Consider the following 17639-nt stretch of genomic DNA (forward strand, 5'->3'; position numbering starts at 1 on the left):
TGTCTCTGAGCCCTCCCTCCGACTCACTTTCCCTTGGAGCTCCTCCTCTCCCCCTGCTGGTTCCCTCCTCAGCTGATAAGTCTCTCTCAGCCTCTGTGAGCCCTTTCACCTCCTGTTTCTCCGATGGCAGTTCCCTGACACCTGGCAATATGGTTTTTAAATGCTTTATGTGCCTTGTCGTACCACAAATATGCATGCCAACCAAAAACGTTGTTAAAACCTTCCAAATCCAAAATGTCTGTGTTCTCAAGAAGCAGCCAATCTTTTTTTTTTTAAATAAATGTTTATTAAGGTTTTACAAATCAAAAGATTCATCATTTCAAATATATCGTTACCATAAATGAAGCTCACATAAAAAACAAACACATCAAAAGAAACAAAGATATATAGCAAAAAAAGAAGAGAAAAATAGGAAAAAAGAAAAAAGAAAAATCCACTTTCTTAAATTTATAAAATTCTATAACCCTCTGTCTTGACCTCCTCACATCCCCCTTTTTTGTGTTCCTCTTTACTCCAATCAGGTTCAGCAAGTTCAAAACCTTATTTAAACCCTACTTAATTTTATATTCTTCTAAATATTATGTCCCAGTTTTCCAATTGTTTTAGCCCAAACCTCATCTTATACACTATGACATAATAATGTTCTGTTCATAACCCCTTGTCCTTTTTAACAGTCTTCTTTTCCCTCACATTTAACCATATCACACAAACCCTGTTGCCTTCACTTCCCACATCATATTAACACTCAAACATTTTGCAGTATTTTTGTAAATAGTCCTTAAACTTTTTCCAGTCCTGTTCCATCAATTCTTCTCCCTGGTCACGGATTCTGCCAGTCATTTCAGCCATCTCCATGTAGTCAATCACTTGCATCTGCCACTCTTCCACGGTGGGTAAATCTTGTGTCTTCCAATACTTGGCGAGAAGTATTCTTGCTGCTGTTGTTGCATACATAAAAAATGTTCTGTCTTTCTTTGGCACCCATTGGCCAACTATGCCCAGAAGGAAGGCCTCTGGTTTCTTAGAAAAGGTAAATTTAAATACCTTCTTCAGTTCATTATATATCGTTTCCCAGTAAGCCTTGACCCTTGGGCACGTCCACCAAAGGTGAAAGAATGTTCCCTCAGCTTCTTTACATTTCCAGCATTTGTTGTCAGGCAGGTGATAAATTTTTGCAAGCTTGACTGGGGTCATGTACCACCTATAAATCATTTTCATAATATTCTCCTTTAAGGCAATGCATGCCGTAAACCTCATACCGGTGGTCCACAACTGCTCCCAGTCAGCAAACATAATGTTATGACCTAAATCCTGCGCCCATTTAATCATTGCTGATTTAACCGTTTCATCCTGCGTATTCCATTTCAACAGCAAGTTATACATTTTTGACAAAATCTTAGTTTTTGGTTCTAACAGTTCTGTTTCCAATTTAGATTTCTCCACCTGGAAGCCTATTTTTCTATCCAAATTATAGGCCTCTCTTATTTGATAATAATGTAACCAGTCTCGCACTTTGTCTTTTAATTTTTCAAAACTCTGCAGTTTCAATCTGTCACCTTCTTGTTCCAGAATTTCCCAATATTTTGGCCATTTGGCCTCCACATTGAGCTTTTTCTGAGCCTTAGCTTCCATAGGTGACAACCACCTTGGGGTTTTACTTTCTAGCAAGTCTTTATATCTTATCCAGACATTAAACAGAGATTTCCTGACAATATGGTTTTTAAATGCCTTGTGAGCTTTAACCTTGTCGTACCACAGATATGCATGCCACCCAAAAACATTATTGAAACCTTCCAAATCCAAAATGTCCGTGTTCTCAAGAAGCAGCCAGTCTTTCAACCAGCAGAATGCTGCTGATTCATAATACAATTTAAGGTCTGGCAGGGCAAATCCACCTCTTTCTTTTACATCAGTTAAAATTTTAAACTTTATTCTAGGTTTCTTGCCCTGCCAGACAAATCTAAAAATGTCTCTCTGCCACTTCTTGAAACAGTCCATCTTGTCCAGAATTTGCAAGGATTGAAACAAAAATAACATTTTTGGCAATACATTCATTTTTATAGCTGCAATTCGACCCAACAAGGAAAGATTCAAATTAGACCAAATTTCTAAGTCTTTTTTAACTTCTGACCAACATTTCTCATAGTTCTCTTTAAATAAGTTCAAGTTTTTCGCCGTCATATTGATCCCTAGGTATTTCACTTTCTTAACCATCATTAAACCTGTTTCATTCTGAAACCTATCCTTTTCCATTGGAGTTAAATTCTTCTCTAATACTTTAGTTTTTGCCCTGTTTAATCTAAATCCCGCCACATGACCAAATTCTTTAATCAATTCCAAAGCTCTTTTCATACTAGATTCCGGCTCCTGTAAAGTTAGAACCAAATCATCTGCAAAAGCTTTCAATTTATATTGTTTGGCTCCGACCTGAATTCCTTTAACAAACCGGTCCCTTCTGATCATATTTAACAGCACCTCCAGGACCGAGATAAATAATAATGGAGAGATAGGGCAGCCCTGACGTGTTCCTTTTTCTATCATAAAATCTTCAGTCACCACATTGTTTACAATCAATTTTGCTTTTTGTTCTGAATATATTGCTCCTATACCATTTTCGAACCCCTGTCCCACTCCCATCCCTTTCAAATTTTTCTTCATAAAACTCCAGGAAATGTTATCAAAGGCTTTCTCCGCATCTATGAAAACTAAAACAGCTTTCGTATTGATATTCCTTTGCAGCAGCTCCAAAATGTCAAGAAGCAGCCAATCTTTTAGCCAGCAGAATGCTGCTGATTCATAGTAAAGTTTAAAGTCTGGCAGGGCAAATCCGCCTCTTTCCTTTGCATCAGTTAATATCTTAAATTTTATTCTGGGCTTCTTGCCCTGCCAGACAAATCTAGAAATATCTTTCTGCCACTTCTTGAAACAATCCATTTTGTCCACAATCTGCAATGTTTGAAACAAAAACAACATTCTAGGCAAAACATTCATCTTTATTCGACCCAACAAGGAAAGCTTCAAATTTGACCAAATTTCTAAATCTTTTTTCACTTCCGTCCAACATTTTTCATAATTATCTTTAAATAAGTTCCCATTTTTTGCTGTCATATTAATCCCCAAATATTTCACTTTCTTGACCACGGTTAAACCTGTCTCATTCTGAAACCTCTCTCTTTCAATCGGTGTTAAATTTTTCTCTAAAACCTTAGTTTTTGACTTGTTCAGTCTAAATCCTGCCACTTGACCAAATTCTTGAATTAGTTCTAAAACCCTTTTAGTACTAGATTCTGGCTCCTGTAACGTCAGTACTAAATCATCTGCAAATGCTCTCAATTTGTACTGTTTGGCTCCGACCTGTATACCTTTAACCAACCGGTCCCTTCTAATCATGTTCAGCAGAACCTCCAGGACCGATATAAAAAGCAATGGAGAGATTGGGCACCCCTGTCGTGTCCCTTTTTCTGTAAACATCTCTTCTCATTCTTCCGTGTTTTGGCTATCATAGACATCTGGATTTTACATTAGTTATAATATAAGACCTGCATTACATTATAACTAACAGACTAGTTATAACATGGATGGGGAACCTGTGGTTAGTCCAGATGTTGCTGGTCTCCAACTCCCATCAACTCCAGTTGGCATGGCCAATGGTCAGGGATGATGGGAGTTGGAGTCTAGCAATGTCTGGAGTCTATAATCTAATATTGGCAGCCATGATCATATGGAATCACCATTTGTTTAGAGAGGGGACTGTATATTATCCAGTGGACCTCTTCATATGAGGTTATAGTCTGATCTGACTGGGATCCTGTATCTCCCCACCATCTTAATATATACATGCTCACAAATTAAAGCAAAAACTATCAGTCAATACAAATCAGAGCTGCAGCAAAAAATTTTTAAAAAAATACTGTATGTAACAGTGTTGGAATATTTGCAACGTGTGACAGGAAAATAATTGGCATTGTTAGTATTTTGGTATTATGTGTTTGGTAAACTTCCTTTCTTCCGCAGAACAGGAGAAGAACCAATGGGTGGGCATTTATTTATTATTTACACGTATTAGTCACCAGTTAAGCTAGCCCCTGGGTTAGTTGCAGGGAAGCATATTTCAGCTAGGCATTAAGAAAACACTCCTAACCATAATAGATATTTGACCATGGGGCAGCCTGCATCAGGAAGATGTGAGCTCTCCTTCACTGGAGATATTTAAGCAGAAGCTGGGTGGCTACCTGTCAAGGATGGGAGATGGTTAGCTACTTTGAGACTCCTTGGGGTGTAGTGATAAAGCAGGATATCAAATCCAAATTCTTCCTTTTCTTCTTCTAATTTCAGGATTACTGCATTGATCTGGGATGAGGAACATGTGGCCCTCAAAAATATTGTTGGACTACAGCTCCCATGAATTTGAACCACTGGCTATGCTGATGGAAGTTGGAATCCGAGAACAGATGAAGGGTCACAGGTTCCTCATCCCTGGACTAGACAAGGTGTATTTCAGCTCTATAATTCTATTATATATTCTTATATCATGAGTTCTCACCTTCAATGATTTATTTATACTGACTGAAATATACTTGGAGTCGAGAGTGGATTTCATGCTCTTTATTCAGCTCATAGTGGTGAGGAGGAATGGAAGTTCCCCCAGAATGTCTGCTTTATATACATTATTTACACAATGGGCCCCATGTGATTGGCTAATTTCGGGATTCTCTTGTAGGCCAGTCAGGTTGCGGATTCACTTCCACCTGGAGCTGGATTGGGTGGCTCCTGTGGACCAGTCAGACTGCTGCATTCTGGATCCTATTGTTCTAGGACCAATCAGACTGCTGCATTTTGGATCCTATTCAGTTCAGTACATCACACTGACAGTTTGGTAGTTCTGTATCTGGTGCTTTTAGTAAGCAAAATATTAACTTTGAAAAATGGGCCATGGTTCATTGAGAGGGATAATTTCTGGATCAACCCTGGGTTCAATCCCAGGCAGTACTTTTTTCTAAAAAAATATTTAGGGGTACTCTCATTTTCCTACTCATATTGAAATACTGCCCCTCAATGGGGCCAAACTTAGAGTCACAAAATGTTTAGAGGTATGTGTCTCCCTGCACCCCCACCCAGAAAAAAGCACTGATCCCAGGTATCTTTTAAAATACTTGAAAGAAACGATGGGGGTATACCTCTTTCTAAGTAACTGCCACCAGTTAAGTTACATATATGATGCAGTGGAGAGTATCATATTTGTGCAAGAAAGTCCTAGGAAATCTGCAAAGCTACAAAACAAAGCATTTATCTTTGGAGCAGTCACTATCATTTAGCCTAGAGAGATCTTTGGATTCCCTGAGTTCCTTGGCTAAACCTAGAGTGGCTGGCCAAAGGTGAGCTTTATGACTGAACTGGTATTTAAACCCAGATCGCTCCAGTCCATGCATAACTCCCATTTGTTTATAAAGAATATAATATTTTATACGCAAGAGGTTTTCTGAACTTTAGGGCTCTTTTTCCTCATGCAAAGTGTTTTCAGTACTTACAGTTACTTTACAGAATGAATGTGTTTCTTGCATTGCCTCTTTTCTAACTGCTTGTTTGTTATCCAAGGGTTTAAAACCACTGAATACACATTGTGTCACTGCTCCCTCTGGTGACAAGTCTTTGTCCTACATTCATACTCTCCAAAAACCATCTATGGAAACTCAAATCTTAAAGCAACTTGAAAGACAACAGGTAACTGAACTTAAGTATAATCAAAGCAATTTGCAGTTTCAGGTGTTTGGCTTGTGACTATTGGGCATTTTTCATATTAGAGTGTTTTAAAATACTTAAGGCCAAATTAAGGGTTTGATCCAAAACAGACATTATCTGGAAAAAAGTTACACTCAATTTTTTTGACTTACTTGCAAGTAAATGCTATTAGGATCAGGGTGGTTGGCTGTTTTCAGATGCTTACAGCATAATCTGATGCATGTCACTCAGAGGTGGGCCCTAGGGAGACTGCATACCTCACACATCTTAACTGTCCTTCCATACTTTCAATCAGGGAGGCTGAAGAGAATTAAAAGCGGGGGAGGGAAATTTCCAAAATTTCAGTGAAGAAAGCGAGGACTCAACTCTACAGGAGTTGAGTACAGAAACTGTGGTTAACAGCTAGCTGCCTTGCAGGAAACTGGTATGGTGTTACTGTATATGTGTAATGTCCCCCTCATCACCCTACCACACATGTAGGAATGCAAAACTTCATGGCTTTGCTATTTTGTCCCCAATTTCTGCCCAGAGAGTTTATAAAGCAGTTCACGTAAATGTAAATGCATTAAAAGTATGGAACCTTGGGGTAAATGAGAGATATGAAATCAAATAATAAATTTATTGCTAGACCTTACACATACTTTAAAACATTCCTTTTCTCAGGATATCAATCAAAAACCAATGGATGAAGAGAATGATTCTCTTCTGGGTATCCTCAGAAAAGAACTTGAGCAGTGCCCTTTGAACCTGACTACATTAGAAAAACTTCAGGAAGAATGTAAGGTTTTGGATCCCAGAGTTTCAAGACTTCTGTCTCAGGCACAGCTGAGCCACCTGCTTTTAAAGTACGAAGTCCCTCTGCAATTACCCACTGTCAAACTCCTTTTCAAGAGATTTTCAAAAGCAAATGACCAAGAACTGGTACGTTAATACAACATTTTAAACAAAAATAATGTTCAGCTCAATAGATTGGATTTCTTAAGACCTGCCTGTACTTTTGGAATATTGATGGTATAGGTCAGGGGAGATTCTAACTCTGAAATAAAGGTGGGCTATTCATTTTTTGGGTCAAAAACTACTTTCTCAGCCATTGTAAACCATTATATCCACGCAACCTTTTTAATTATGTACAGCAGAACTGAGCAACACTGTTTAAACTTAGAATGCTAATAGTGTTGTTATTAAAGATTTTCTTGGGTTACAGAAGTACATACATCATTTCTATTTTCAGATCATAAAGTCATTCTCACAGATCAGTTACATTTGATGTGAGACTTTGATGTTGTATACAGTATAGGGTTGGGGGAGAAGATAGGTGAGGAAAGAATGTTCTGCATAGTTGAACAGGAACAGACCTTGGTAATATGGCACCCTATGTGAGGCCAAAATTTGACACTCCTCCTCCAGCCATTTTGCCACCTCCCCAAAGCTGGGTAAAGGAGACAGTAGGCTTTGGCAAGAAGGTGCAATGCTCAGGCAGTGTCCTAGAGTCCTCCTTCCTCCTTTCCAAAACTGGGAAAGGGCTAATTGGGCTTTGGGAAAGAGGTAGGAGGCCTCTAGGACCCTGTCAGATCCCTCACACCTCCTTCCCAAAGCCCAGCACTTACTAGGGTTTGGGAAGGGGACAGAAGGGTGCTTTTATTGGTTATAGTCACAAATATCTCAAAAATGTGATCAGTGAAGTTAATTCAATGAATGTTATCAGTCTTTTCCTACACCACTAGTTTTGTCTTTTCTTGACAGTTTCTTTTAAAACCCTGCTTTCAAGCTGTGTTTTGAAAATAAACCTTTTTGTCTTTCATGCAGGTAAATTATGAAAAATTGCTCCAGTTTTTAATGCCAGTGGCAGCAAGCAAGACACAGCAAACACAAGCCCTCCCAAGGAAGAGTCAAAATATGGAGAATCATTGCAAAAGGTTCTATTTTAAATTTCACTATACTCCTTACAGTTAATAAATGAGCAATGTATCCGAACTCCTTCACCCTTCCGACAATCTTCCTGTCTTACTTTCCATCTGGTCAGGATCTAATAGGTGCAGTAATTATAAGCCACTCAAAAGGATTCCAAATGAAAAATTGGCTCACTTGTGACAGTTACAAAAAACAACAACATGTAGTACTCAAGAGGACAGATTTTATCTTGCAGCCATCCAAAATCTCTGCTAACGAAACATATTTGGAGTCTGTGAACACCTACGTTGCAGCCTGCTGGGATGCATCAGTGGAGATTATACAGACTTCCCTTAATTAACCTTGGCAAAGAAGACTGGCAAGGAGTTGTGTGCATTTATGTGAGATATATATATTGCTGCTTTGGCAGCTGAGCTCTGGAGCGTCTCTTAAAACATAAGTATAGCCAGGATGCTGGTCAGAGTCTGCGTATAAGTATTCATCCATCATAAACTGGCGTACCTCATCTGGATGGGAATGACCTTAGGGACATATTTGCTATATCACAAATCTACTCAGAGTAAATAATGTCTCTTGCTTGTTTGCAAAGAGATGGGTGTATAGAATCTTCTGGTTTGTGTGCAGCTGAGGGAATGTAGCCTGCTGTACAAAAGTAAGTGTTACACCTATTGTTCTGCCCACTTTTGCCTCTGGCCTTGCAGCCCCCAAGATGGTGGATTGTGAGGGAGTGCGGCCCTCAGGCTGAAAAAGCTTCTCCAACTCTGCATTAAAGATTGTAGTTTCCAGGAAGCTTTGACCAGGCTTAGCCCTTCTCCTTTTCACAAGGAACTTCTTGCAGCTCCATGAGTGAATTGTAAGCTATGATGTCATAGCTGTCTGGAAACCTAGATTTCTCAGCTGTTTTGTTTCACATCTAATCCTTCTTCACCTTGTGGTAATACTCTCTGGCTTTATTACCAGGTGCTCTACATTACTGAGTAAGTTGCCCCATTGGCCTCTCAGATGGAGGTCTTTCGGAAAGCACTCATACAACTTCTGAAAATGTCAAAAGTGAGATATAGGGCTGTAACAGTAATTACCATTTTAATTGCCCCTTCGTTACATGCGTTATCATTCCACAGTTCTTGGACTCCGGAAGATGCCTTCCAGGCCTTGAAGCAGACCCTGAAGGAACATAAAGGAGAGCTGAGCCTACAAGATAAGACTTGCTCAGGTCTTCTTTCACCCTCTGAGGTAAAAAGGGATTCTGTGGCTTACAAGCCTAGTTGTATATTCAGGAAGTGCTTTCCCACTATAAAGGAATGGAATGGATCATCAGCAACAAAATGGTTTTTTTCTGCCATACACCTTGTAGGGTTGCCATATTTCATATTTTTAGGGGTGTGTGCTAAGTTAACTCCCCTTTTATGCAAAATCTCAAAAAAATTGAAGCTTTAAAACTTTTTTTAAAGGAAATTCGACAAAAACTACACTTCCGACATGGGTTGCCATATGTCCAGATTTTCCCGGACACTTAAGCAATTTCCACCTGAATGCTGTTACAGATGGCAGAATCCTGGCTATGTCAAGGATATTCCAGACATATGCCAACCCTACCTTCTTGCCGGTAGATAACGTTGATCGAAGAAATAACTGAGGAACAGACCAATTCTCTCTTACCAGGTGAGGGAGAATTGAAGGTAGGTGATCTGTCAAGTATACACGTCTGCCTGGCTCACATAGGAGGGCAGAAAGTTTTTCTTCCTTTCTTTGCCTCTATCACCTGGGGGTTCTATCCTCCTTCAGGTTCTTATGGAGGGAAATTCAGTGTCCTTTTCACACTGCTTTGGGGGCATGTGCTGGAGGGATGAGGTAACTTAGGATCTTGTGGGACCAAGGCCTCCCTTCCATATCCACAGCAAGCCCTTCTCTTTCCCCATCAGAGCACCTCCGATGAAGGGGGAGGTCCATTCTTATCCCATGAGAACACACCTGGCTGATACCAAATATCACAAGAGCAGGATATAGACAAGACAACTTGTGCATACTCTACATAAAACAAAATGTCCAACCTGAAGGAGAGAACTCAGAAGCTGGTCTGAACAAACAATTAAGTCCATGGTTTACACAATACTGCGTTAAATATACCACTGATCTAATTGGGCATTAAGTAGTTCCATGTGTTGCTAGTCCCAGTGTGAAAGGTGGGTTTAGCCTACTGAAAAAATGTTACCGACTGTAGGCCCTTTATTGTATTTATTTTACTTTGCACATAAAATCATAAACTTTTATGGAAAAACACACAGTATATAATCCTTTTACCAGGAGGCATTTTGCTAGTCTAACAAATATATATTTGCAGGGGCAATTCATAGTTATACAAAGCATATGCAGAAGGTCTTAGTTTGGAGGTGGATGATGTCAACAAGAGGTTCTTCAGGTTCCCTTGATTTCTGTCAGTCTCCATAGCTGAAAAGCACCAGCTTGGATTGGAACTAGGCTTTTCACATGACAGTTGCTTGAAAAAAAATACAATTTTTTCAAAACAATATTTTGTTATGCATTGCCATAATTTGCTCTTCTTCGTTGTGTATGCCCATTGACTAGAGTACTTCATAGGAGCCTTATTTCTTAAACCTTGTTTTTATCTTGTGATGTGCTACCAGTGTTCAGTAACAAAACTTATCTTATTTGCAGACAGAGATCATTTGCAAAAAGCACGGACTGACTCTGCCCACTGGGATCTTGGAAGCTTTGGTTAGCACCTGTGAGTTTGGCAAAAGAGGCAAAATAGAGTGAGTTTTTATTGAGATGCTTCCTTCCTTTCAGTACGTTATGCGTGCATCTTGATCCTACAGACCCGGAATGTGGCAATACAATTATAGAGTTGGGCTTCTGGAGAGAAAGCATAAGCCCATGTATTGCTAGACTGAGAGCAGCTGGGTGGTTCTGTCCAAATGCCCCCAATTTTCCAGATAGCATGCGTTCCTTTCCTTGTTATTTCAGTCAGAGTGCGCAAAAGTTTGACTCCTACAAGGCCAAGAAGACATCCCATGCAAAGGGTGGTGGGATGAGTTTTGTCTTGTCTGTCCACTAAACTTGTAGTCTGGTCCTTGTTGAGTGCAGCTGTGCCACACAGTGATGGAGAAAGAAGGAATGGCAAAAATGCAATGAGGAAGGGCCATAGCTCAGTGGTAGAGCATCTGCTTTCCATGCAGAAGATCCCAGTTTCAATCCCAGGTAGGGTTAGGAATGTCCCCAATCACTGAGGACAATATTGAGCTAGAACAAATGAACAAGTGGTTCTTTTTAATAGAGGGTTCCACTGATACCCACCACTTAAACATTTTCAAAGATTTAGATCTGAAGGTTATCACACTTGTCATTGCCATGCATATCTGCAAAAGACTCCATCACATTTTTGCCCTTTTTCGAGGAGTCTGAAGGTGCAGTATAAGAGCTTAGTCCTGTGAAGTTCAAGGTTTTAGTTCTCTCTGTACCACTTGGTTGGCACCCATATAGAGTGGCTATGAATCCTTAGTACAATATCAACCATTAATACTCCCTGCTAGTACTGGGTTGTAGTCAATGTTAGTTCTATTCAGAGCAGACCCAATGAAATTAATTGTCATGACTAAGTCATGTCCATTCATTTCAATGGGTCTACTCTGAGTAGAACCTACTTGGATGTGATCCACTGCCTATAACTTGGCTCATGCTAAATTAGAGGAATAAATCGTGTTTTCACCATATAGTATGACTGTGCCCTTCTGCTTAGTTTGTATTGCTGATTTTTTCAAGGGAAACTGTGGCTTCTTGAATGCTGCTGTCCATAATGCACAGATCTTACTATAGCTCTGTGTTAATGCCTATGTCTTCCTTTGCTAAATTAAACATATAATAGATAAGTTGCAACTGCACACTAGCTTGCCAAAGCTCTCCCCCATCGCGCACCCCCCCAATATATTTAGCTTTGTGTGTCGAGGACCCCCAGGACCCGCTCAAATAAAGACACAGTTCACACAAAAGTTTTGTTTTGGTTTTTTGGCATAATTTTGGCCACAACTTTATTGATTACAGTATGTGAGTGGTTGCCTAGGCATTGGTTAGCAACTATCTGTTCCCACTTAGAGGTAGGAACAGAACTGACAACTGCAGGCCTGCGAAAGTCAGTAAGGGTAAACATTTTTGGGGAGAGAATAGAGCTGGGCACCAGGCTCTCGTTGTTGTTGTTCTTTAGTCATTTAGTCGTGTCCAACTCTTTGTGACCCCATGGACCAGAGCACGCCAGGCACTTTTGTCTTCCACTGCCTCCCGCAGCTTGGTCAAACTCATGCTGGCCAGGCTCTCACCTCTCCCCAAATGCTCCCAGGGGCTTGTGTGGCCCTAGCCCCTTGCCAGGGGTTCGGACGAAAGCATGGCGAGCCTCTGGACTTCTTTACCGGAATACCCTTGCAGCAGCATCATTGGAGGTGCTGGCACAGCCAACCATGCCCCCTCCACCAACCAAAATTAACCAATGCCTAACCGCAACCTTACAAGTTGTGACGATTTGCTACGCAGTAGGCAAAAACCAAATGGCACCAGCCAATCAGCCAAATGGACAAAATTCCTACCAGGCCCCTGCCCCAAAGCAGACGACCCCATGACAGGCATAGCAAGGCCACCACGAACAACCCTAAATATAGGGAGGGTGGGCGGGTAATCTGATGCACGCAGCGAAAAGAGGAAGCTCAACGCTACACGCAGGGAATAAATAGCACCCCAACAGTCAATCAACTTTGCAACATTAAATTCTCCCCAGCAACAATTGGAGGTGCCCTATCAGATTCTTGGACATCCATACTAACCCGTCCAGCAACAGGGGATGTCATGGTTGCCCCCACCACAACATGTGCTCTCCATGAAGGAGAACCCGCTTTGCTAAATGATTTTTCTTATAAGAAAAATCATTTAGCAAAGCCAAATATAAGAAAAATCATTTAGCAAAGCAATACCCAGAATTACATTTTTAAAGATTTTAAATCCAATATAAACAAAATAAACCTATGGGTTGTGCCAGAGTCATTGGTTTAGTTATGCATTACCCATTTTAATCTCTGCTTCCACTGTGAATGAAACTCTTCAGTAATTAGCAAGAATCTAGCTCTGAGCCATTTTGTGATTAAATGTGCTTAAGATCAATACACCACCATGACTGATAGCAGTCATGCGAGATTAATCTCATTGCACAAAGTAATGCTCTCTCTTTAACCTGTCATGGAAAGTGAATACGATGTGAAAAAATAAGCTGAGAAACAACTCCAGGAGGAAGTCCATAGATTTCTTGACTGCATTAAATAGAATAACCAAAGGATTAACTTCTTAAGCACCATTGCTTCCTTTGTTATGGAGTCTGCCCTTGACTCCCTAGAAGGTTCTCCCATAAGGATCCTAGCTCAGTAACAGATTACCTGCCTTGTGCAAAAGAGATTCTAGGTTTGAATCATTTCTCTGTGTCTCTTGGGTCAGTTTCCAGGTAGCATAACTGGGAAATACCATTGCTTGAACCTAGACAACACACCATCTGCTAAGAACAATGGGCAACACACTTCCTGATAATCATTACTGACAGACTAAATGAGCTACTGGTTTGACTAAAAGAGATATTTCAGCTTCTGGCAAAAATCAGGGGAACATCATATGTGTGCATGTTAGAGTAAATGCCAGACATGTAATCAAAGTTGACAAAGTAATTCCTTGTATTTTAGTAGGCTTGTTCATTAACCTATGACCTCAAAATTCAGGAACAGCCCCCCTCCAAAACTGATGCCAAGTCTTGTGCTGCAAATCCCACTTTTCCTGCCCTCCCAAACTGAGTAATCAACACTCACCCAGGGAGGCCATAAGGACAAACCAAAACCCAACCTCATCCAATTGACTCCAAACTGGTTCCAAAGTAGAGTGCTGGCTTTATGCCTTCGGGGTCAAAGGTTAATGAAGCTGTAGGAGACCAGTGGCAAACAGCAGAATTTTCCAACAATTACCAATTTATAAAGAACAAGTGTAGTAGAATGAAGCACAGGGAAGAGATTAGAAAAACATTACTAAATAGATAAATAAATAAATAAAGGATTAATAAGAAAATCTGCATAAGAAAGGACTTGCAGAAGAAGGAAAATTCAAAGTGTTGGTTTGGGACCAGAGGGCCTGTTTAGGTGTCCACCAGTGAATATAATCAGATTTACAGGTACTTGTAACAGAGCCTTCGTAATGGTTGCCCCACAACTATGGAATCTGATCTATTTCAATGTAGGCAGCCTCATCTTTCCCATCCTTTCACCAGGGTTTGTAGGCTTACATTTTTTGTCTGTGATCTTTACTAGCTAACTCAGGCTATAAATTGGGACTGGTATGCCAATGTCTGGCTGAATTTATTGTTATTGTTTTATCTCTGCTGGTTTTTAATATTGCTATAACATGTATATTAAAAAGATTTATTTTGTATTTAAATAAGTTGTGAGCCACTTTGTAGAATATGTTCTCAAAAAATTCCCTTAAATAAATACCTGTACATAAATAGGAGAATGAGAAAAAGGTGAACATTTGAGAATGATAGAAGATTCACATAATGCAAAAACAAGAGAGCTAATCACAGAGCAAAGCAGGGCAATTTATATTACTGTATGCGTGTCGAGGTCCCCAAGCCACCCCCCAAATAACTCACAATGCACACTTAATTTTTGTTTAAGGTTTTTGGCATAATTTTGGCCACAACTTTATTTAAATACAAAACTGTGAGTGGTTGTTTAGGCATTGGTTAAGACTATCTGTCCCCCCGCCTGGGGACAGAACTGACTTCCGGGCACCACCGAAGGACAGTGCGGGGGAAAGCAAGTCGGGGAGAAATGGAGCTGAGTCACAGACCCTCAATTCTCATCCGCATGCTCCCCGAAGGCTTGCCGGCCCTAGTCCCATTCCAGGGATTGGACGAAAAGATGGCAAGCCCCAGGATTCCTTTAACGGAATTCCCTTTCCACAGTAACCATGGAGGGGCAGGCCCAGCCTATCCTAACCCCTCCTCCACCAATTTATAACCAATGCCTAACCGCAACCTTACAAGTTGTGACGATTTGCTACGCAGTAGGCAAAAACCAAATGGCCCAGCCAATCAGCCAAATGGACAAAATTCCTACCAAGCCCCTGCCCCAACGGCAGACGACCCCATGACAGGCATAGCAAGGTCAATGCAACAACCCCTTACTCAAGGGCGGGTGGGCGGGTGATCCATTGCACGCAGCAAAGAGAAAGCTCCAGGCTGCATGCAGAGTATTTAAACATTTTACCCCTCCCACCAAAATTGCAACATAACTTTTTCCCCAGCAACCCAGTGAACCAATCACTGCCCCAGGCCATCTTTAGCGACCCTGCCTGGTAACAGAGGGGTGCCTCAGCAGACCCCACCGCAACACGTGCTCTCCATGAAGGAGAACACGCTATATCATATTATGTATATTATAATGGACATTACATTAATGTCTGGATTTTGCTTACATATAATCTCCCTCTATAACAATAATATGGAAAGATGTGAAGGAAAACCTAATGAACAGGAAATACGCTTTCAAATATTGCATTTATCTTGAGATGTTTCCTCATGTAGATGGAAAACGTTTGTGGAGTTTCTGAAGAAAGTCCAGGCTGGGATCAACCCTGCTCTGCTCGTCTGCAGAAGTAAGCTATGCAGTTGCTGTTATTCTGGTCATACCTAAATATTACAAGGTGGCAACAACATTTTACATTTCTGGAGAAGGCTATTGAAATATATCATTTGTAGCAAGTGGAAGAACCCATCAGGCCCCTTTCAGAGGGGTTGGAGAAACTTTGGATCCAGTTGATCCAGAGCTCTGTTCTGCCCTGCCATCACAGCACCCTCATTTCAGGCACCTGTGCTTGATACTACCAGTAGGAAGACAGCTGGTGACAGGTTCTCAATCACCTTGGTTTCATCAGAGCAGCAAAGTCCTCTGCAATGGTGGATGATCACTTCCACTATCTCCTAATACCCTCCTGCAGCAAAAATTAAAGTGTTAGGAAGATGAGTAGTACAATCCTAACAGCCAACAGTTTTCCTTGACTTGAGTTCAGATTCAATATATTAACAAAAATTAGCAATAGCTCTGCTAATCAGCTCTGAAGATGGAACATCTTCACTGAGAAGATAGTATGAATCTTGACAGTTTGCTGCTCCTTCAAACCACAGAAGCTCACTTTGGAATTTAACATCACAGTCCAGAACTTGCCTCAGACAGAATTAACAAATTATTGGGGATTTCCTACACCTACATCACTTTCTGCAAGAATTACATGGTATAATGACTAAGGAAATTTCATTGGGCTTTCTTAGAGGAGTTCCAATTAGGGTACCACTCCCTGAAATTATCAGTAATTAAATGGGCAAGTTATTTTCACTAAACTGAAGCACTTCAACATGCACTGAGGAGTGTACTTGGAATCCATGTACTTGGAATGTACTTGGAATCCACTTGGAATGTACCTGGGAAGTCTCACCCAAGGAGGTGAAAGGTTTGCTTGAGGTGAAAGAATCCAGATGAGTTGTTAGTAATATAATACATTCATGCTACTAACATAATTAACAAATGAAAAATACTAACTTAGAGTGAGTCATCCTTGATAAATAGTTCAGAAAGAGAGGCTATCATGTGAGAACTATGAACATCCTGTAAACATAATAATTGCCTTGTTCCTATGCATTACTTGGGGAGCAATCCAGAGAACATTTTGCCTATAAATAGCATTTTAAATATTAACCTGGATCAGGACAAAGATCTATCTGGGCCAGATTCCTTTCCCAATATATTCAGCAAAGCTGTTCAGCAGGGAATGACGGTGACAACAATTCTCTCGCTACACCATCTGGCCATTCAAAGTGCTTCTCAACATGAAGAATCCTTATAGGTCTATCTTCCATTAGCTTTCACATCTGAATCTAAACTTAGGTATTAAAAAGTAGAAGACAATTTTCAGACTTCGTTCTGGAATTGCTGGGTACTTCATGTTGCACTTTTAGAAAGATGACAGAGGTGGTATTATAAAACACTTCCACAAGATCTATGAAATAGGTAGTATAATACTGCTCCTCAAGGCACTACAATGCACCTGTTAAAACAATTATAATGTTGGGCATGTGATTTACAGAGTGCTAGCTAATTGTGGGTTTTTGGTTCTTTTTAAAGAAAATGGTGAAAGGAGCGATGGATGTGAGACATTGACTTAGGCAGTGAATTAATCTAATCATCTTTAGAAAGCTCTCTGGGATACTTAATATTCAGGAGGTGACTAAGCACGGAGTTGAGCCAATAGCCATCATTGCTACAGAGACTGATCAGCATGCAACAGTTGGGCTTGAACTTTAACCATCTGGCTGCAGGCAAACCAGCTGTCTTCTCAACTAGAAATGCTATTCATTCCTGGGAATTGATTCATCTTTCCCATGATTTAATTTTATGCCTCACAATCTGGCCTACCATCCATAACTTACTACATTGTCCAATCAGTGCAGATGAGAAATTACAGATCTTTGCTCAAAGATCAAGCACCACAGGGCTTTAAATATAAACTGAAGGTTACGGAACTGCGTACTGCTAAACATTGTAAGTGAAAGAGACAGATGTAGGTGAGGGTGACAGTTTAATAGGGAAAAATGAACTATTCTCCTTAAGAAGTCACAACAATCTGCACTTGCAGAAGGCTGTTAGTTAAGGAACTGTGGCTGCATCGTACATGACATCTTATAGGGCAGGGATGGGAATTCTGTGGCCTTCCACATGTTATTGACTTGGCTACTATCATCCCTGACCACTGACCATATTAGATGGGGTTGGTGAGAGTTGGAGTCCAACATTATATGGAAGTCTATAGGTTTTCCACTTTTATAATGATCTGTTTTCTTGTATGCCATCCTAGTTTGCTACCATCACCATCCCTCCATCCTGTTTTGAAAACCTACC

The 17639-nt window shown here is 40.4% G+C and overlaps 1 protein-coding gene across 3 annotated transcripts in view; it reads left to right on the forward strand.

Annotated features, from left to right (window-relative positions):
* Positions 1 to 17639, forward strand: part of C6H1orf87 (chromosome 6 C1orf87 homolog) — a 35885-nt gene that overhangs the window by 12618 nt on the left and 5628 nt on the right. For 2 of the 3 annotated variants that reach the window (XM_053392280.1, XM_053392281.1), the window contains exons 4-9: positions 5596 to 5721; positions 6403 to 6660; positions 7546 to 7655; positions 8772 to 8883; positions 10327 to 10424; positions 15272 to 15342. In XM_053392280.1, coding sequence (XP_053248255.1) covers positions 5596 to 5721; positions 6403 to 6660; positions 7546 to 7655; positions 8772 to 8883; positions 10327 to 10424; positions 15272 to 15342 — 775 coding nt within the window. The remainder of the gene's footprint in view (positions 1 to 5595; positions 5722 to 6402; positions 6661 to 7545; positions 7656 to 8771; positions 8884 to 10326; positions 10425 to 15271; positions 15343 to 17639) is intronic. The other variant, XM_053392282.1, reaches the window with a different exon arrangement.

Source organism: Podarcis raffonei, chromosome 6, assembly GCF_027172205.1.
Source record: "Podarcis raffonei isolate rPodRaf1 chromosome 6, rPodRaf1.pri, whole genome shotgun sequence".
Taxonomy (NCBI): Eukaryota; Metazoa; Chordata; class Lepidosauria; order Squamata; family Lacertidae; genus Podarcis; species Podarcis raffonei.